A 21,811-nucleotide genomic window follows, 5' to 3' on the forward strand; every position below is an offset into this window, starting at 1 on the left:
AAAGTGCAGCTGTGTTTAGAAAGAGGCTTTATATTAGTCCAAAGCAGAATTTATTAGGTTATTCCCTCTTAATGAGTCCCATATAATATGCTCTCAGTTAATAAACTAAAGATATCTTCACAGCTGTCAAACTGGCTGATTCTGACTGGGACTGATGTTAAACACTGGAGTGCCTGAGTCAAGCTAGCAGATATGAGGATAGAAGGAAATTTCCATGAACTGTATGGCACACATTTGCAGTCTTCAAAGAGCAAATAAATTGGTTGTTGTGGGATGCCAGTTTTCTCCTGCAAAGCAATGATTACAACTCTTACTTAGCAGAGGGCCTCTTGGGACCATAGTGGAGAGCATCAAAGCTAAGGCATTTGGCCTCTTCATCTTGCCAGCGATTTCACACAAGGTGTTTCTATGCCTGTCCTTGGGGGCCTAGGGTCAGGCAATAGTAACTGATCAATAAAATTTCCATTTGGAGGCAATTGGCAGAGGACCTGCAGATACGTCTAGAGTCTTAAGTAAGCCACTGGGCTGGGCAACGCTCTACTATCTTGCTCTTCCCTCACCAAGGAGGATTGATTGAACTGCAACTGCCTCCCACTGAAAATTAAGAATTACGGAAAATTGTTTCAAGTTAGAGGATCAAGAAGAGCATATGCTGGTTTTAGTCAAGAAATACGCTTTAGATTGAGAGACTTACACCATCAGCCAAGAAACCTCACCTGCTGCCCTCCCAACAGTGCTTGGTGGGTTTTGACTGGACTGTTACTGCACATTGCAATTCGTAATTATTCTTTGGCTTAGCTTCCAGCGTAAAAATTCTATAATAAATGATTAAACTACCTTTAGTTAGCCATATTAATTCGTTCTTTTTATATTATTGATGTGTGTGTGTGTGTGTGTGTGTGTGTGCGTGCTATAATATGTGTGTGGAGATAAGAGGACAACTTGTGGGACTCTGTTCTCTCCTTCTACTGTGTGGGTCTCAGAGAGCGTCCTCAGAGCTCCTGGCTTGGATGCCAACATTTTATCAGCTGAGCCATTTCACTCACTTTCTCCATTATTCCTAAGACTCCCTTTTCCTTACACAAATGGCTTGGATCTTTCTTAAGCTTCTTTGTTAATATGCTTTATATTTTTAAAATGCACTACAGTGATTTAAATATTTAGCATATGAAATTCTCACACTGTTGATTGCTGTATGGCATTAATTTTTAGTGGGAGCTCTGCTTTATTCAACTCCACAGTTTTGGACTCACACAATCCCTTAGCAAAATAAAGTACCTACATATTCATTGATTTAAAACTTATGTGGGGTGTAGCATGTGAGATTTGAGAAGCTTAAAAATATCTAAGAGTATAAAGTCTTGATTTTACACTCTTAAAAATAAGTCAAGAAAAATGAAAGTCGAATAAAATTTATGAATTTCTTCAACAGTCTTGCTGGTGAAAGACACAATAAAATGATAGATGTATATGTAATGAACACATAAATATCTACAGAGAAATTGTTGACTGTATCAAAATATAAGGTTCTAATTTATGCATGCATGTACACGAGGAATATAACTAATCTTAAATGTGACATGCATAGCATTTTCATTAATGTTAATCACACAAATGTCTTTAAAATGTTCTTATTCCTTTGATGATGTGGCTGACACTTTCCAAAAGCTTGATTTTACCCTGTAGAAGGTTAAGACTAGCTTTTTTTTTTTGTAAAACAAAGCAAGCTAGTGAGTGCTAAATCATTGTTATATTGCATAAATATGCAATCAATTTGATAAAGTGATTTGAATAACCCTTACTTTCTAAAGCAAAGTAACATTCAGCATGAACATATTTAGTAAAGGTTATAGAAAAGATGGCAAACTATTTGCCATGTTTGGCCTGGTTACTTAAATTTCATATCCACTGTGCACATAAACAGAAGTCTTCAGTAATATAAATAATGATAAATTGAGTGGGTTTTAGAGCCACTTAATTTGAGCACTGCACTTCCAGAGAAAAATATTTTAACTTCATTATTCACCAGAGAGGAAATTGTATGAATGAAAAACACTTACATCTGAATGAAATACATATGACTTAAAAGGAATGTTTGCAGACATGACATCCAAGGCTGGTCTTCTTAAAAGAAACAATAAAAATTAAATTAACCATTTACCTAAAAGTGGATTCCTGAATTTAGCACTTCAATTAAATCCAAACATGAGAGAAGATGGTCAAAATCTATTTGGTTGGATCTTAGGGTATAAATAACTTTATGATAATTTTATATGAGAATGTTTTGTTTAGTTCACTGAGGCCTAACAGAAGGCATTAAGTATATCTGAATGGACAGTGGCATAATCATTTTCCAAAAATATTTTTATTTATGTGTATGTGAATGCGAATTCCACAATGGGTGGTCTGCAGAGTCCAGAAGAGTGTGTCAGTCTCTGGAGCGGGGGGTGGGGGGTGGAGGGTGGGGGGGGTGGGGGGTGGGGGGGTTACAAGCAGTTGTGAGCTGCTGCACACGAATGCTAAGAATTGAGCTAGGGCCCTCTTGCAAGACCAGAGAACATTCTTAAACACTGACCATCTCTCATGTTAAACCAGCCCCCAATCATGTTAAAGAAGTTGATGTCATGGCAATTAAATGCAACACATGATCCTGGATTGACTCATGAAAGAGAATAACAGGAAATGGAGAGGCAGATTTAAGACTGTGTTCACTTCCTGGTGTGGACTCACTCTGTCACTGTGGTCGTGAGTGGGAAAGTCACTGCAAATTTGGCAAACTCAAGTTGCATAAGTAAAGGGACATCCTATCTGCCCTTTCAAGTTTTAAAAAAACAGCTTCTTAGGCACACATGGTGACGGGAGAGAAATAAAGCGTGTCTGAGAAAAGAGCATTTGTAGACTTTAGATCAAGGGACACAGGAATTCTCTGTAATTTTTCAAGTTCTTTGGAACATTCTGAAACGATGTCAAGTGAAAAAAAAGTTTAAAAGAAACAGGTCAATGACATGGAATTGGGTAGTAACTGGCTCTGTGAGAGCATGAGCCTGTTATGGTGAAAAATATGCGTTAGTATCTTTTAGCAGAAACTTGTGAGGAAGCAAAGCAAAGCTTTACACGTCTGTTTTCCAAGTCAGCAACTTCACTTTGTGTTCACTCCATCTGTCATAAACAGTCATATCCATACACAAATAACTATTGTAATACTGTTTTGTATTAGAAAAAGAGCAACTTCATTTTCACATTTAAAATGAGTCAGCCTAATAAGAGGAGGCAGAATTTAGATATGTGACTATAAGGATGTCTTCACCTGGAAAGAATCCTATACATATAACGTAAAAAAAACCCAATAATGTGAGGTTAAATACCATTTATTTTGCATACTATTATGTTAAAATATGTTTATATTCAAGTCAAACAGAGGTTGGAAACACCTAAAATCAGGTCTTGGTTGGGATCCCACCACACTGACCTTGGGAAGGGGAAGAAGAGAAAAAGGCAAGGAAAGCAATGCCATGTGCCTATCCTAAACAGATGTATGTGACTTATAAAACATCAACATATTTAATTCAAAAATAAATAGTGGAGAGAGACTGTAGACTGAAGATATGGTCTGACATTAGGAGACTATTACGTTAAAATACATGAAGTAAATAATTTTCACTACTTTCACCAATACATTTCTATATAATGACACTGCCTTCACTATAAGACGTCTTCTAAAACCCTAGATCAAAGGTCCTAATACAAAACCAACTTATAAAAACAAATATAAGAAAATATCATTACAAGCAGATTTTTTAAAATGATATATGTTCAATGTATTTTTCCCTATTGTCATCCCATTAAAGTAATATTTTCTAGGTCTTGGTAGAATCCTGAAATTCATTAGCAGTTTTACTCATGACATTTTAAAATTATTCAGATGGTCATGCTTTCACAACTAAATTGGACTGAAAGGCTACAGAGGATTAGTCTATATACCATTTAAAAAATTCATAACTATTGAGGATATTTTAAGTTAAAAATCTTCAATGAATCAAATCGCAATGAATTGCATATGGTAATTGCACAAATAATATTTTTAATGTATTATATTATGAATTGGCCATACAAACCACCAACAAGAACAAAAGCGCTCCAAATAATGTAAAATACTTTGTGGTCTTATGTTTATATTACATTAGTTGCTAGTAGCTCCAATTTTAGCTGAGACAGAAATAAACAGTTACACTGTGACACTGTTAGAGAACAGGGTCTTAGAAGACAAGGCTTATGGGTTGTTTTCAGGTAGGAACAAGATAAAGTCAGTCAGCCCCCAATGTCTAGATGTTTAGCAAGAAGAAAAAGTGAAGTCTAAAATTTAAATAAAAGTCGCTATTTACTAAATCATTGTTTTTTTAACATATCCAAGTACATTCATATAAATTAAAAAAACGAATCCCCCAAACAGTTGGCTATTACTTGAAATACAGAAGCATCTTAATAAAACAAACAAGCTAAGTCCTTCATTGATTACAATTTTTTCAGTTCAAGTTAATGTTAACAGCTCCTCTTAGAGTCTGACAGCGATGTGGGTCCACATATCACCACTCCGCTCACATCAGAAATGTGTGCAACTCTTCTTAAGGCTTATGCTTAATGCTCTCCATATCAACAAATGAAAGGCATGAAAATAGATTTAGATTTTAAGGTGGATTAAATAATTTATTTTATCCAAAATATTTAATTAATACATCTATCATTTATTTGTATGTATTTTATCAGATGCCAGAATTCAGTCTGCATTTATACTATCCCATATTTCTCTTTGCTTCAAAAGCACTTACTGATCTGTTATCTGGCATTTTGACAACACAAGCACACTTAAAAATAAGCTGATTTTATAAATGTATATTTTTGATTTTATTTCTCAGTGATCCTGCATAACTGTTACTGATCTACCTCTCTTAAAAACTTTAAACAATATGTCATACAATCTTGCTTAATCTGTAATAATACTATTGAAAATTATTTAAGAGTAAGATGGCTTTCTTTGAAAGTTACAAGGAAGGGAATGTAAGATACTACATACATTAGAATGGTCACCGTAACAGGAGTCAGCGTGCACATCATGTTTTCATCAGGGTTATCTGAAGTATTTGCAGTTACAGAGTTACAGTAGCTGAAGAGCACATTATGTAGATTATGTAGTATGCTTATTTTTCATTGATTCCTAAAGCACTATGCTCAATATACATACATCTATCTACCTATCTATTTCATGATTGGAGCAGAGACGTTACAAGATCATGCTGCCATTCAAAAGTAAGGTGCTGTATTTTATTATAATTGACTGGCATCCAAAATGTGATATATTGCTATGAAAATGCAACGTTTTCATAGATCAGCAATTATGAATTGCATTGGTCACAATGAAATGGTATTGTATTTCATACAAATGGAAATGGTTTATCATAAATATATAGACCAATATATAACATTGAAGAACAAGAAACAGAAAGGAAACAGCGCTCTCGCATAAAGGTCAATTCGCTTGGCTGCTGTAGGGATGACAGGCTTGGCAGGCGGAGGCTTCTTGTTGTTCTTAGCCTGTGATTTCCCAAGTCCATTGTTGACTTCAATGGGTTTCCCATAGCAGTCATAATTGGATAATTCAAAATCTCTTGGTAAGCTTCCAACAATGCTGAAGTCATTGGATCTCAGATCAGACTTGGAAGTACAAACTTTTTTGCATCTGGTCTCACCAACCTAAGCATAGAAATGAAACATGGTGTAATAGAATTTTTAGAGTCATAAAGCCTACATCTCTTCAAAAAGATATTTTAAAACGGATATTACACATTAGCAGGGATAAAAGTCAACTGATGATTCCACCAGACAAATTAAACATTTCAGAAATCATTAAGCATTTCAGAAGGTTCTGATATTTTGCCCAAATAACAAGGCTCATACCACTGAATGAACTTTTTTTTTCAAATTGTTTTATAGATAGAAATAAAGCATGAATCAACATTGATTTAGGTTACTATTGGGGTTGTAAGACTTTTCTCAATTTAAATACTAAAAAATAAAAATCTTTCCTTAGTCCAATATGGGGTGTGTTTGCAGAAAACATTATTCTAAGTGTTAATTTGGTACCTTCATCTTTGCTGTCCTTTTTCTGAACAGAATTGCTGATTAATAAATGATGGAGCCTTTTTTTCCTGCAGTGAGACTGTCAGCCTCTGAATCATAGCCACATAAAGTGCAGATTGCTTAAATATCTAATCACATCAGCCAGGAAAGCATAACTTCAGTATTTTAACAATCACATGAAAAAGGATTCCCAGAAGCTGCCACTCTCCCACACTTAATTCCTTGGAAACTCTGTGACATTTTGCATGTCTCTCATGTTCAGGACAAGTGCATGTGTACCACACGTGTTCTAGAAAAGGGATTCACGATGACACAGCTGGAGGAGTATGATCAGGTTCCCTCCTATGAAGAATCCTCAAGGTTCCTTCAACAAGTCATGGCTCACCCACTAGTTTGAGGGTCTCTTTTTTTGTTCCATTAATTAGAGGCTTTACACACACTTTCTTTGTTGTTTTGAACTCATTATTAAATAAAATGCATATATGACAAGACAGAAGATTTTATAATAAAATGACACCTGCAACAGCTACAATTTCATAAGTCAGGAAATGAACCACATAAGTAAGATAGTAATCCTGCCCAACACATTCCTAATTTGGCTGTTCGAACCCTGAATTCATCACTTTTCCATTGTTTCTTTCCACAATCTCATTTACTCTCGTGGCATACACTGTCACTTCTGCAAAGTGCTGATAACAGAAATGAGGCCGCATAAAGATAAAGCTGCCAGGAAGAACAACAAAAACCTGCTGATAAAAATGTAATATTTGCAAATTTAAACTCAGAGGTTTTGTTTGTGCTTCATGTAAAAGCAAATAATTTTGTATAAACATCTAGAACTGAAGATAAGATATCTTCTATAGATGATAAAAAGATGTTCAGAGGAAACAATTTGGACAGATTTTACTGAATCAAAATCATTGCTAATTTTTAAAGCACATCTTTACCATAAAGAAACTGCTCCCATGATCAGTCATCAGCTTTTGTTTATGAAATTATTGAAAATTGTGGGCATGGGGCCTGTTTTATCTTTTATTCATAAAACCATTCCATAAGGCAAGCGCTAAGTGTTAGGAAAAGAATTGTAGTAACAACAGAGGGTGTGCAGCAGGTTTTATTGAATGGAAAGAAAAACATATAAGATACATTAATTGACAAAATATTGAAAACTAACTAAGACAGCACCAACTTTTTGTTTTTATGGAGAGGAGCCCAAAGCCAGGTCTGTAGATAAAAAACATGATTTTGCATAAGGGTCACAATTATGTTTTCTAAAAACTCTCCTACTGAAGACTGGACTAGAGTTTTTGTGATGTTAGTCATACTATTCCTTAGCAAGCACACTATTATTTTTTAAATTAACCTTTAAGTTTTCTATAATTCTAATTTTATTATGCTTCTCTTGTTATTTAGAGTAAAAATTAGTGACATATCACCTGACTGAAATTACTTGGAAATTTGCTGTGTTTTGAAAAGTAAAATATGTTGAAACAAGTGAATTATGAATCTAAAGCCATAATTCCATATGTATTTTTTCATAAAAGTACTGAGTTCAAAAGGTAAGCATTAATATTTTTCTATTTGTATTTTATTTCATGTGTTACTATGTACCAAATTTATGAACTTACCAAGCTATAAATTATTGTAAACTTGTTGGGAATATTAAAAATAACCTATTTGGGATCACATGTTATTGACAGAGGGATGACAATGAAATGTCAGGATGCTCAACACAGACAGAGGGATGACAATGGAATGTCACGATGCTCAACACAGACAGGGGGATGACAATGGAATGTCACGATGCTCAACACAGACAGGAGGATGACAATGTCAGGATGCTCAACACAGACAGGGGGATGACAATGTCAGGATGCTCAACACAGACAGGGGGATGACAATGTCACGGTGCTCAACACAGACAGGAGGATGACAATGTCAGGATGCTCAACACAGACAGGGGGATGACAATGGAATGTCAGGATGCTCAACATAGACGGGGGGATGACAATGTCAGGATGCTCAACACAGACGGGGATGAATGGCAGGATGCTCAACACAGACAGAGGGATGAACGGCAGGACGTTTGACATTGGCAGAGAACTGACAACTAAATAGCAGTCGATTGTGGTTTCAAGATGCGATGTGCATATCTCCCCACAGTGTGGGAGTCCCAGTGCCCCTGTTTGCATTTCTGAAATTGAGAAATAAATGCATGCAGCAGGAGCAAAGGAGCTTTTTAGTCTTTCTGAAGGAAACTCAATGTGCAGAAGCATATCCTACAGTCCCCTAACTCTGCTCAGTGCCAGGAGCTTCTGAAGCTTGGATGGCAACAAAGACTCAGGTAAAATGCTGGGAAAGGGAACTGCAATTTCTCTGAAAAAAAGGTTTTCTCGGTGCATAATGAAAATAAGCAAAGGGTTGAAGCACTTATGGTGTCCTTGACCTCTAAACACAGCTCTCAGCAGGCTAACATCGGGGCCATGCTGGAAAACATAGACCAGTGGGGTGACAGATAAAAAAGTGAAGAGAGGAAAGGTAAGAAAAGCAGACTAGTGCCCTGACAGCCATCTTTAATCATCTGAGTCAGGGGAGGTGCAGAAGAAGTAAACACAGACGGTTTGGAGAACACAATGGACTTGGTTCCAGGAAGAAAGCAGCCTCCGTCTTCTTTTCCTCCCACTCAGTTCCATGGAAACCCTGGTTTTATATTAAAAAGACTTTAAGAGAAGCAGCAGCTGGAGGCATAGAAATGAATAGTGGTCTAGAAAGGAGAAGACATACTTAAAGAAGGAAAAGGTAATAAGGGAAGAAGGAAGAAAGAAGGGAGGGGCAGGGGGAAGAGGAAAGGAGGAGAAGGAAGAAGACTATCATGATAAGGACCACTATAAAAGTTCAGGACAGAGGCCAGACTCTGAGCTTCTAAACCCAGGGAGTCACACATGGTAACAAACTCTTTCATTTTCTTTTGCCTTACATGATTCTGATTTGGAGCTGAAGATGGTGGTCTCTCTCTTTCTCTCTCATATATATATATGAAAAGCCTCCAAGGGAGACTGCTCTGTCTAAAGAAATGGCCAAAAAGGAACAACCCAATGATGGAGAAAATGTTGAGTCAATGACCTATCACCTATTCCAGTCAAATGATACAGAAAGATCCTTTCTAGACACACCAACAAAAGATGTGGGAGCTGCCATCTTTCTGTAATAACAAGGTCTACATCCCCACAGACATGGTGGGAGACAAGTCCATTGATGGCCAGGAGTCTCTTTTCTGAACATCAGTAACACAGTGAACTACCTGTTTAGGTGCAGACTAGTAGCAAGCAATTAAACCTGACAGATAGTCTTCCTCCACACAGGAGTGATACCTTAGAATCCTGAGTTGAGTGAAAGCCAAGCAATCACAGGATCCCCACATGCTGTGTCTGTGGACCACACACACACTCACACACAAAACAAACAAACAAACAAACAAAAAAACCTGACCCACCCCCCTCCACCATCTCTACCCAGTAGGAGAAATGAGCCTTCCCTTACCGATGTGGATTCCCTCAAGGCAGTAATGTGTCAGAACACTCCCTGCCCCTGCTAGGACAGGCAAAACCACTAAAACAGAGCTTTAAACATGATTCAGAGTGTCATAATATGAAATGTCTGGGATTTGGCAGCCATTCTAGGGAGTATCTCAAACTGAATGAGAAAAAATGATAAATGTCAAATCTTAAAAAATCAGGAAAAATACTAAAGCATCCATGATTAAAAAAAAAAAAAAAAACCACTTCAGAGAGCTATTACCAATATGCCAGTGAAAACCTAGACTATCTTAGTAAGAAATAGGAATTTCCACAAGAAAATAAAGAAAATACACACATACTAAACAAGTGGAAGTTTGAATCTGAAAAGTTAGTGAAAAGCTATACAAACCATGGCTGGATAAATTGGAGAATGCAAGGAAGAACAGATGAAGAATCGAAGAAGGGTGAGGTCTAGAAGACACTGCCTTTTAATTCTAAAGAAGGCAATTGTATTAAAATCTAGATGAGTTTCATTACCTATCTGAAAAATAATTGGAATGTTTAGTTCCCCTGGAAAAGCATAGGGGCAGAAGAAAGTGGCATCATACTTGTTAGGTGCTAAATGAAGCTAACTGCTACCCTATAGTCCTATAACCGAAGAGAATAGCCATAGAAACCAAGAATAAAATAAGCACTCTCAGAAAGTAGAAAACAGAGTTTACCGGCACACTACAAAAAATGGTGAATAAAGGAGTTCTGTAGAAATAAAAAACAATGAAATATAACTTTGGACCACTGGGGTATAAGGAATATTTACTACAGTAAATACACACACACATATGCACACATGTGTACACACACATACATACACACATGCACACTAGCAAATGAGGGACTGCAGAGTCAGCGGAAAGGACTGGTGAACAAGAAACTCTAAAGAAGACGTTATCCAATCTGAGCAACAAACTAGTAAGATGATTCAATCTTTAGGTCATAATAAGTTGTGTCTTCATAATATAATACCTTAATCAGCCATTAAAGCCATAATATAATATCTAAAGCCATTATAAAGGCACACACATAAAATATAGAAAGTTCAAGATGGAATTCTGCAACTTTCTCAGTATCCCATGTTAATATAGGAAGCAGAAAACAGAACGAAAATTAATAAGAAGTAAAAACAAAGGAATATGGAGATCTCAAAGTACCAATCATTATAATAATTTAACAGCTGAATACAACCAATTAAAACTTAAGAGATTGGTGGAGTAAAGTCTGTACAATTCTGCCATCTACATGAAACTTGTTTCACATATGTTATAGACATGATTGATGGCCATAGAAGAAGAGGGGGTTACAGCAAAGGACTTAAGTCATGACACTGCATTGATGAAGCATTTCTCCTTCAGGAGCAGTGATACAGCATAAAAAGGTCATATGGCATAAAGAAGCTTCTCTCAATGTGGAAGCTATGGATAGGCAGAGCGTTGGGGTTTCAAGCTTTGAAAATTAGTGCACTGAGTTAAAAAGACAAAAAGGGGCAAAACAAAAACAGCCACAGATATGCAAAATAGGAAGAATTAGTTTGCTATTCTTTCCAAAAATTCCATGTGTAGCATGTTTTCTAGAATTCCAGGTAGGAGGGCAGTGGGAGTCAGCGCATAGTGCCCCATGGGGCCAGAACATGAACAGAATAGGCAGTGTTCACAGCTGTGGGATGGCTAGAGCTATTGGTCTCCTGTAGAGTCTATAGCCTTGTGCTCCACATAAATGGCCTTCTGGCTGACTTTTCTTCTAAAGAGTGAACATCAAGCAGGACTCCGTGGGTGAGTGCACACAGTTAATTTGTTAAGCAGCCAGTTGCTCTTATGCCCATGATATGTGACAAGTCAGGGCTAAGGGGAGAAAGCCTATCCTGTTCTTCTTTAGCCATGATGGCTGGGCTAGACAGACCCTTAACAGTGTGTAGAGATTCCCTGAGGGCCAGCCATCTAGCTATAGCTGACAAACTATGGGAAGCTGCCTAACTCAGTGGGAAAATGAGAGTCACCAGCCAACAGCATGACTCTTCAAGTCTCAGCTGGATAAAGGCCTGTTCAGCCCCATAAGTCCCGCAGCTTCTTACTAAAGCTTTTCAAATGAGGACCAATAAAGAAGCATACATTTTGAGAACATCTCCCCATTCAGTGATGAGCACCAAAGTGCAGCTGTGATTTTAAACTCAGTGGAAAGTTTTCAAATTGTTAAGATACCAGATTTTCCTAGGTAGTCTTGACATGTCTTATGTGTTTTCTGTAAACACTTCCAAAAACATATGCTGAACTCAGTTTCTTTTCACCTATAGAAAATAAATGCCAGTCCCACCGTTTCTCTCTCACAGTGTCTCTTTCCTGGCACAGAAGAGGATGGGTGACCCAATCACTTCCATGGTTGATTTCAGTCTTACCTGCAAAGTGCTGATATGAACAGGAGTCCCTGTTCCATTCACAGTATTCTTCTTTGCTGCATTTCCACCTTTCCCATCTGCTTGCTCAGCCTTGGCAATTCTGGCCTTTTCGGCTTCAACCCTTTTGGGATTGTTCAACATCACCTGGACAACAGCATACTCCACCAGGGAAGCAAACCCGAAGAGCAGACAGGCAATGAGCCACACATCCAGCGCCTTCACGTAGGACACTTTGGGAAGCTCCGCTGCAAGTGTGGTGCACTCTGAGGCCAAACTGAGCACTGAGAAGATGCCTAGCAACAGACGGAGAATCAGATGTGTTATATCTGTGAATCGCTTTACAGCCGTTGGTCCCATTGGTCATTCACTAAAATTACTCTCTGATGACTGTCAATAGACAGGATGAAACCCTTAAGTGTCTGTACAGATCTAAGACAAACAAAATATATATGGTACTCTGTGAAGTAGTAATTGTGTTTGGAAAATGTTTGTAAATAAGTATCATTTTAAAAATAAGTAAATTTAAACCAAGGTTTGGAAGCACAATGTGAACCTTATTTGAGGATCAGTGATATCAGGAATCATTCAACAGTGTCTCTGAGGGAATGACAAAGTATTGTGATTAGACTGGTTGTTTGACTTTGCAACTTTTTTTAAAGAGAGATTTTTATTTGTAGGAGGAATGTTCACCCATGAACAAGACTAGAGCCTTCCTGCTCATTTCAGAAGAAAATCTCAGAAAAGGAATACAAAAGAAATGCTATAGGCAATACTAACTTCAGATGGAAAACCAGCATTCTACATAAACACACATGTAATCAACATAAGGTAATTGAGTTTATATAATGTATACCAATTTAGGTAATCATGGAACACAAAAGATGAATTGGTGCAATTACAGGTGTGTTTCTCATCTCTTTGTCACTCTTCCTCTCTTCCTATCATCAGGAGGGATGTGGTGAAATATAACTTGCTGGCATAGACACAGAACACACTATGACTAAAGAAACCTCCAGTGATGTCATCAGAGAGATACAATCAGCCACAGTGGGCACAGTGAGTCCACCTATTCGTTGTTGTTTCTTTGTTATTTTTGTTATTGTTTTCCTTAGAACCTCACCACCTTTTGGAACAATTATTTGATTGGTGTCTAACTATTTCAGGCAAAATATTTGTGAGTTGTACGTTAAGGAGTTAGCATAGCTCTCAATGTTTTTTTTTTACCTCTAAGTAGAATATTAACATGAAAATCTAGAATGCTATCATTGATTGCCCTAAATGACTGTCAGTTGTGCCCATGAGCAACCTCCTAACTGCTCTCTCCTTGTTTCTACCTTTCCCTCATCAGTCAGTTCACAGTAAATTGGGCAATGATTAAAGTTATAACTGATCAAAATTGGCATCTAGCCGGGCGGTGGTGGCTTACGCCTTTAACCCCACTCGGGAGGCAGAGCCAGGTGGATCTCTGTGAGTTTGAGGCCAGCCTGGGCTACCAAGTGAGTTCCAGGAAAAGGCACAAAGCTACACAGAGAAACCCTGCCTCGAAAAATAAAAAAAAAAAACAAAAACAAACAAACAAAAAAATCGGCGTTTAATCATAAAAAGCCTTCAAGAGCTTCCTGTTTTATTTGGGTAAAAACCTTAACAACAGAGAGCACTAAGAGATGTCCAGGCTTTACTATTACTAATGATCAAGACTCAAGTCCATGTTTTCCTCTCTCCTAGTAACAACACGAATTGATTTCATTCCTCCACTTTCTTTATTTAGTCTGAACTATCTCTTCTAAAGGTTTTTATCTGACAAGCACTTGCTCTCCCTTAAATCACTATATTATATATCATACTTATTTGGTGTCTGCTTCCTTGCAAGGAAATATAAATGCATTAGAGCTAAGATGTTTTTAATCTATCTTACTAACAATTGCTATTCATTTTTATGACTATATTATCATCTTCTTGGTACCCAACAAATAGTTACCACAAAACAAATACATTTTAAATATCCAAAAGTGCCTTGTCAGCTATATCAGAATATATAGTTAGTAACTGTAATGAATATAGATATATACTATTACATATACAAATATAACACTAATATTAATACTAAATGTAGTGCATATTTATTATATATATTAAACATTACATGTACATAACTTCTAGGATATACATATGTGTGTGTGTAAAACTTGGCATTTCATCAATTCCCTTCAATAATTTCAGAATGAGATATACACAAAAGCTTTTTGAAGTAAAAATAAAACCTAAACGTAGCAGGCCATCACTTGGGAGGCCATGTATACCAGAGCTTTTTTTACGGTGAGGTCCTGGTGAGATTCACAAAGCACACAAAATGGAAAATTCTCAAACATTCCTACACACATTCTGATGGCACTAATGTTTATATTTTGACATTTACCTACTTTCTTTACAGAAAGAGTTCTTGCTTATTTTCTCACAAAACACTGTTTCATGAAGGGAAAACACAGGTTACTTTGGATGTAACCCAAGATTACACATATGCAAGGCATGTTCTTTTTTTGTTTTTTTTGTTTTTCGAGACAGGGATTCTCTGTGTAGTTTTGGTGCCTGTCCTGGATCTTGCTCTGTAGACCAGGCTGGTCTTGAACTTACAGAGACCCGCCTGGCTCTGCCTCCCTCCTGAGTGCTGGGATTAAAGGCGTGCGCCACTGCCGCCTGGCACAAGGCATGTTCTTTACCACTGGCCTTTCACCTCTAGCTGGAGCAAATACCTATGAATATTTAAACAAATGCAATTTTCAAATAACTGGATAGTCGTGTTTATCACCAGTCTTGAAAATAAAAACTTGTAGCACATGAAAATTAAAAGGAAAGAGAAATACTGTGGATGACTGATTAATAAATAAAACACTGATTGGCCAGTAGTCAGACAGGAAGTATAGGCAGGACAAAGAGAGAGGAGTGGTCTGGGAAGTGGAAGGCTGAGACAGAGAGATGCTGCCAGCCACCGCCATGAGAAGATGTTAAGATACCAGTAAGCTACGAGCCATGTGGCAACTTATAGATTAATAGAAATGGGTTAATTTAAGATATAAGAACAGCTAGCTAGAAGCCTGAGCCATTGGGCCAAACGGTTTAAATAATATAAGCATCTGTTAAAGTGGTGGCGCACGCCTTTAATCCCAGCACTCGGGAGGCAGAGGCAGGTGGATCTTTGTGAGTTCGAGGCCAGCCTGGGCTACCAAGTGAGTTCCAGGAAAGGCGCAAAGCTACACAGAGAAACCCTGTCTCGAAAAAACCAAAAAAAAAAAAAAGCATCTGTGTGTTTATTTTATAAGTGGGCTGCTGGACTGCGGGGATTTGGCAGGACCTGGAGAAACAGCTACAGAGAAACAACACTTGAATGGCCCTATCTAGTGATTTTCTTAATAATAGAGCATCTTATGACACTGAGATGCCATTTAAAGATGAAAATATACTTGGACAAAATGTATCATCAAGTGGCCTTGTCATTGTGTGAATATCATAGTGTATCTACACAGATCTATATGGGAAAGCCTGCTATATGTGTAGGTTATGTGGTACACACCATCACGCATGCAGCCATTACTGATGAAATATGAAGTAAGTAGTGCATGATTTCATCTCCTCTGAGCCTTAGAAGCACATTATTCAGAATAATTTCCACCAAAATGATTATTTGTTTTGAACTTTGGCATTACTGAAGATTTCATATTTTAGTGGTGCATGAATATATCCAGTCAATAAGTACTTACTGGAAACATAGAATAAATCAACTCCTGAAAAATTCTCAGAACAGGAAAATAAAAACTTAATTGCATAAACACTGAGAAAATATAGATCAGCGTGTGTCAAATACTGAAGGAAGCCTCCCTCAAAATAACAGGCAGTCATCACTTCTAAACTCCCTGTTTCAAAGTAGTTGGTAATGCACTCAGCATATAAGGGTACAGTTTAGTATCCCTTTTTTTGAAATGCTTTGACCACAAATGCTTCCAATTTCAGAGGTTTTACACTTTGAATTATTTGTATATATTTTATATGATGTCTTAAGGATGGAACCCAAGTCCAAAAACACTCATATGTATTTCATATCCACGTACACCTTAAACAGGAAGCCTGAGGATAGTTGACTCGTTTTTAATACATGCTATTTTTACTATGCTCTCCCGTAAGTGAAAAGATGTGCAATTTTCTACTTATTGCATTTGGAACATTTGGAGCCTCACATTTTCAGGGTAGGATGCTCATCCAGGCCCCTCTGTCATGGTGGCAGAGAAGCAGGGAGGCTTACCCAGGGGCACCCTGGCAGCACTGGCATCAGGGTTGATCCAGAAAGAGAGCCAGGAAAGGACGACAATCAGCAGGGTTGGTGCATAAACACCCATCATGTAAAATCCAACCTGTCTTCGCAGGGTGAAGATGACCTCCACGCAAGTGTAGTAGCCTGTCAAAGGCAGAGAAGCAACAGGTACAAGGGTTATACCCACACGGAATCACGCCATAAAGACCTGCAAGGCACAGAACACTTCTACCCCTGGAAATTTCAGAAAGGAAACACTGCAAAGGGTTCTTCTTTAGTTGGCGACATTTTATAAAGGGGGTGGGGCATGCTTTCCTGACCTCCACCACCTCACCATGATACTGAGGAGCAGAGCTCACATGTTGCTCTGAGGCAGGTCTAGGCTTTAAATCTGTGTGGGAGTCTGCAAGCCTTCAACTTTCCCTCCACAGTGGCATTAGCACAGAACGTTCGCCTGCCTGTGAGACATGAGGCCTGAGTTAAGGCAGCAGGTTAATTCTAAGAGGAAACACTCTTAGATTGCATCTTGTCGGCCTAACTTTCAGACATGTGAGCCACATTCTGGAAAAAGGTGCCAGTCTGCAAGAGCTCAGGGGCATAGGGAACCCTGAGAATTTTAGGTAAGCATTCAAGTAAGCAGAGACCAAGGGAGACCAAGGACAAAAACTTCTAGTGACTGTACAAGGCTGTGAAGTGTGAAGTGTAGACGAATTTCTAAATGGTCTCATTAAACAAAAAACATGGAGCCAAATATAGGGGTGAAAGCCTTAGATCAGAGAAATAGGAAAAGTCACCAGCCAACCTTACCTCACCAACTCTGAAGCTTCCAAATGCGAGTTACTTCCTGTCTACCCACGCCTTTATTGCCTTGCTGTTCTGCCTTCTCATTGGCTATTTTAGCCCAGCTACCTCATTTCCTCTTCTTATACAGCTCTGTCACTTTTTGTCTATCTGTACTAACCTCCCGGTCTCTATGGCTGATACTGGGATTAAAGGTGTGTGTCACCATGCTTGGCTCTGTTACCTAGTGTGACCTTGAACACACAGAGATCCTACCAGTTAAGGGATTAAGGGTGTGTGCTGCCTTTCTCCTTGTTTACTTAAAATGGCTGGCCTTCCCCCACCCCCAACCTCCAGGCAAGCTTTATTTATTAACATACAAATAAAATATCACCACAGGGAAGATGGCATCTCTTTACCCTCTTTCCTCCTGCATGCCAAAGCTTACAAATTTCTACCTGGGAAAAGGATTTTTATTTCCTTATGCTGGGACAAATGCAGAATATCATTCTAGAACTTCCAAACACTAACTAGTCCCAAAATTTACTCATGAGTATTGGCAGCCTGGCCTGATGATGGCTTTTGTTGTCTTGTGGGAGGAAGGTCAGGGAGTTCTGACAATACTCCATTTGAAAAGCAAACCTACTTCAATGTGGAGGATTGTTTTTCAAATATTTTTGTGCTTTTGGTTAACAGTTTATATATAATGTCTATTGTTTGAAAGGCTTAATTGTTTTGAGCTAGTCACTCTGTTTAGCCCAGCTAACCTCAAACTTGTGATCCTTCTGCCTGAGTGTTCTGGAATTACAAGCATGCACCTCCACACCCAATGAAAATAATTTATTTAGATAAAAATGGCATTTACAATTGAATAAAAGTAAGATTATGTATAAATACCATAGGTTAAAAACCCTCCAGTTGTTTTTAGTTGACACTGTGCATAATTATTTTCAAATGTTGAGACAAACGAACAAACCATAAGTAAAATAATTATGGATAGAAGGATAATTTATGTCCCACTGCCTTATCGCTTAAAAAATATTTACCTAGTCACCTTAATTAGGAAAAACAAGCATGTTACACTCACTAAAATAATCTTGCTATCTATTTGGCAAGATTTCCATACAATAGAGCCTTAAATTTTGACTTAAAAAGGATATTCACAATCGTCTTAAGTTACATGAGAAAATAATTCTGCTCATATTATGATTATACCTAATGCTGTCTCAGGAAGATTGGAAAGGTGATAACATCAATATAGAACAAAAACAACTAGTGGGTAGGAATAGAAACAAATGTTAACTAATACATCGGAAATAAGACATGTAACTTTCTAATTTTAGTCTCATTAAACAAAAGCTATATAGTATATTGTTCACAGATTCCATAGGAAGAGGGGGAAAAGTGAATAAAATGTCCCCTTCTCTATCCCATCACCCATTTTAACTTCCTCCCCAATAACAAAAACATATGCTTCTAGCCAATGATCATTTGCAATACTTCAAAAACACAAACTTTCATAAGAACAAGAACTATTTCATACTTAAAAGTAATTGAATTAAAAAGGCTCACAGTGCTTCCTAAAATATAGTGCTCAAAATACCTTGCTTTGCAACAGTGTAAATTATGCAGGTAACTTTTTCATTCACCTGCTGCATATGAAAAGAAGAAAACGCATATGTATGTACCTCTAAGCAAATTATGTGTGTGTGTGTGTGTGTGTGTGTGTGTGTGTGTGTGTGTGTGTGTGTGTGTATGAAGCTTCTCCAGTCATTACATGTATAGTATATATAGTAATATAGTATATAGTCACTATAAAGCAGTGTGACTTAAAATAGTATAACTTTAAAAATTTAAATTTCACCTCACTCTGTTTAAAGATTGCCTGACTAAATGCTGCATGTCATGTGTTTTAAAGCATAGTTCCACCATGTACTTTCATAAAGGCACTCACTAGGGGACCTCATGAGCTGTCAATACATCTAGCAGTAAAATGCATGTTGGGTATTACAGTGATTTGCTTCATAAACTTTTATGAGAAACATTTCTTGATCTTTTTTGATCTTTCTCTAGTCTGTTATATTTATGAGAGGCAGGTGGGCAGTTAATTGATATAAATGTGCATTTAGAAATTTCAATTTACTCTCTATTTCCTGTGTCATTTTCTTTCATTATTCACTTAGGAGCCCAGTTTAACTATTTTCATTTTGTGTTCCCATATTCCTCACCTTCACTATCTGTTAGTCATGGAACAACATAATTTCAGTAAAGGTAATGCCAAGTCAGAATTTCTTTACAAATTAAAGTTTTGCCATGACTGTATACATACATATATATGTATACATACTTTTATACAAGTATGTATGTTTAGTATCACATGTATTTTGAGCTATTGAATTTTATCAAGTTTCACAAATATTATCCAAACAGTAATATGTTTTTCTTCTGATTTATATAAATATTGATAAAGAATCTGAAACGTGGTAAATGCCCGAAGTATGTTAGATACAACCCCATGCTGTCTACTGTAGCTAATAGGATTTTGTAAGGTCTGGGGGGGAGGGCAGGGGGAGCGGCGGAGGAGGGAGGACAGGTGAATCTGTGACTGATATGTAAAATTAAATTAAATTATAAAATAAAATAAAAAAATAAAGAAACGAAAATACCTCTCAAAGACCTTCACAGGATCTCTAGAGCATTCCTCTAAATCAGCACTTCTCAACCTGTAGGTTTTGAACCCTTTGGGGATCAAACCACCCTTTCACAGAGGTCATCTAAGACCATTAGAAAACATAGATATTTATATTCTAATTCGTAACAGTAGAATCATTGCAGCTATGAAGTAGCAACAAAACCAGTTTTATGATTGGGGTCACTACAGCATGAGGAACCGTGTTAGAGGATCAAAGCATGAGGAAGGTTGAGGACCACTGCTCTAAGGTGTTTCTTTGCAGCACATGTCTTTATTTCCTTCTAAGAAATAAAGAACTTTCCATTTTTTTACATTTAAATTCAGTAACTATTTACTATTTTATTTATGATATATTTTATATTTTACTTTAAGTTCTACAATAAAAGTATATAATCTTATCAATGTATTTGATATTCAACATCAGAATAAGTCAACAACAATAAAAAAATAAATTATGTTTACCACCAAACTTCCTAGTCTTGCATATATTTATTGTAGGACTGTGTATATGCAACTTGCTAGGTTCACTCTCATTTTAATGTGTTTTCCCTTGTTGATATCATAATAGCAGACTTTCATATAATATAAATGCTTACAAAAACATAACTTAGCTCCTATCTACTTCTGAGTACCTTTGTCATGACTTGCTTTCCAATACGGAATTGTAGGCAGCTTACAAGTTGAACTGATCATTGCTAATAATGGTACAATTAAGTTTTTGTATCGTTTAATTCCATATTGTTAAGTGAATTTATTAATACTACCAAACCGCCTCAGTGACCTACAGCTGATAATGCAGATCCCAGGGCTGAATACTATATGTTATGAGAGTAAAGGAATGACTTTTGTACTTCCTTCAAAAGTTCAATGTAATTTAATGACTAAGGTTAATTTGTTTTGCTTTTCAAAATTGGTTATGGCATGACCTAGACAAATAACACTATACAGGGAATATTCACAGATGTTCAGTTATCTCACACTCTTATTGCCTCTCATGTACACAAAGTTCAGTGATTTTTAAAATTAACAAGCCAGACAAATTGCCATGTAAATAAAACTGCTCAGAAGACAATGGATGAACACAGATAGATTATACTGTGCCATATTAAATGCTTAGTGCCAAAGAAAATCTTGTCAAAACTTGGCAACATCTAAGAAAACCATTACCTGGACTAGTTTGTTTCATGACTATATTCATTACAATATTTCATAACTATAATGACATATTGACAACTTCTTACCAACAGAATTACATGGAGAAAAGCAGATCTATTCTATAATTATAAGACCAAACTTCTTAAGTGAGTGTGGTTGTGGAAAAGCTTTTGACACGTGGTTATGAGGATACACTTCTTACAATTAGCTCATTTTCAGTCATCTCTCCTCTATTGGTTCCTTAGTCTATATTAAGTCTAAAACAAAACCTTGAGACCCAAGTTAGTTTTATTTTTTAAGACATCACTTACCAGTGCCCTTGTAGTATTTTGTACAGTTGCCATATTCGATATCTTCCTTTTTAATATCAAACTGAGGTAAAGCAATTTTTTCCAGCTGAACAGGATCTCCTGACTGCCAGATGAATCTCAAATCATCGGTTGTATAACCAACTATAGTAAATACATGAGCATGTTAGATTGAAATATGCTTATCAATGATTTCTAATTATTTTGCTAATCCATATTAAACATAGAAAAGGTAAAAAAAAAAGCATGACCTATGGTTATGGAATTATAATTTAAAAGTCACAGCAATTTAATCTATGGCCATGCACAATATCTCAACAAAGAATAACACGTCATCATTATACAGAAGGAATAAGGTTAAATAATCATCAACATCTGATGCATTCCTAGGTCATCATGTATAAAAGATCTCCTCTCTGTGTCAGCACTCCTAACTGCTATCAACAAAAAGCTGACAAATAAGATTCAAGCTCT

At 37.0% G+C, this 21,811-nt stretch overlaps 1 protein-coding gene across 1 annotated transcript in view; it reads right to left on the minus strand.

Moving 5' to 3' along the window:
* Positions 1-3,352: 3,352 nt before the first annotated feature.
* Positions 3,353-21,811, minus strand: part of Glrb (glycine receptor beta) — a 71,985-nt gene continuing 53,526 nt past the window's right edge. Inside the window, exons 7-10 of the mRNA XM_028880126.2 lie at positions 21,341-21,481; positions 16,394-16,546; positions 12,100-12,392; positions 3,353-5,748 (exon numbers count right to left, since the gene is read on the minus strand). Of these exons, the coding sequence (XP_028735959.1) occupies positions 5,452-5,748; positions 12,100-12,392; positions 16,394-16,546; positions 21,341-21,481 (884 nt within the window). The 3' untranslated portion in view covers positions 3,353-5,451. The remainder of the gene's footprint in view (positions 5,749-12,099; positions 12,393-16,393; positions 16,547-21,340; positions 21,482-21,811) is intronic.

This window comes from Peromyscus leucopus, chromosome 6 (genome assembly GCF_004664715.2).
Source record: "Peromyscus leucopus breed LL Stock chromosome 6, UCI_PerLeu_2.1, whole genome shotgun sequence".
Taxonomy (NCBI): domain Eukaryota; kingdom Metazoa; phylum Chordata; class Mammalia; order Rodentia; family Cricetidae; genus Peromyscus; species Peromyscus leucopus.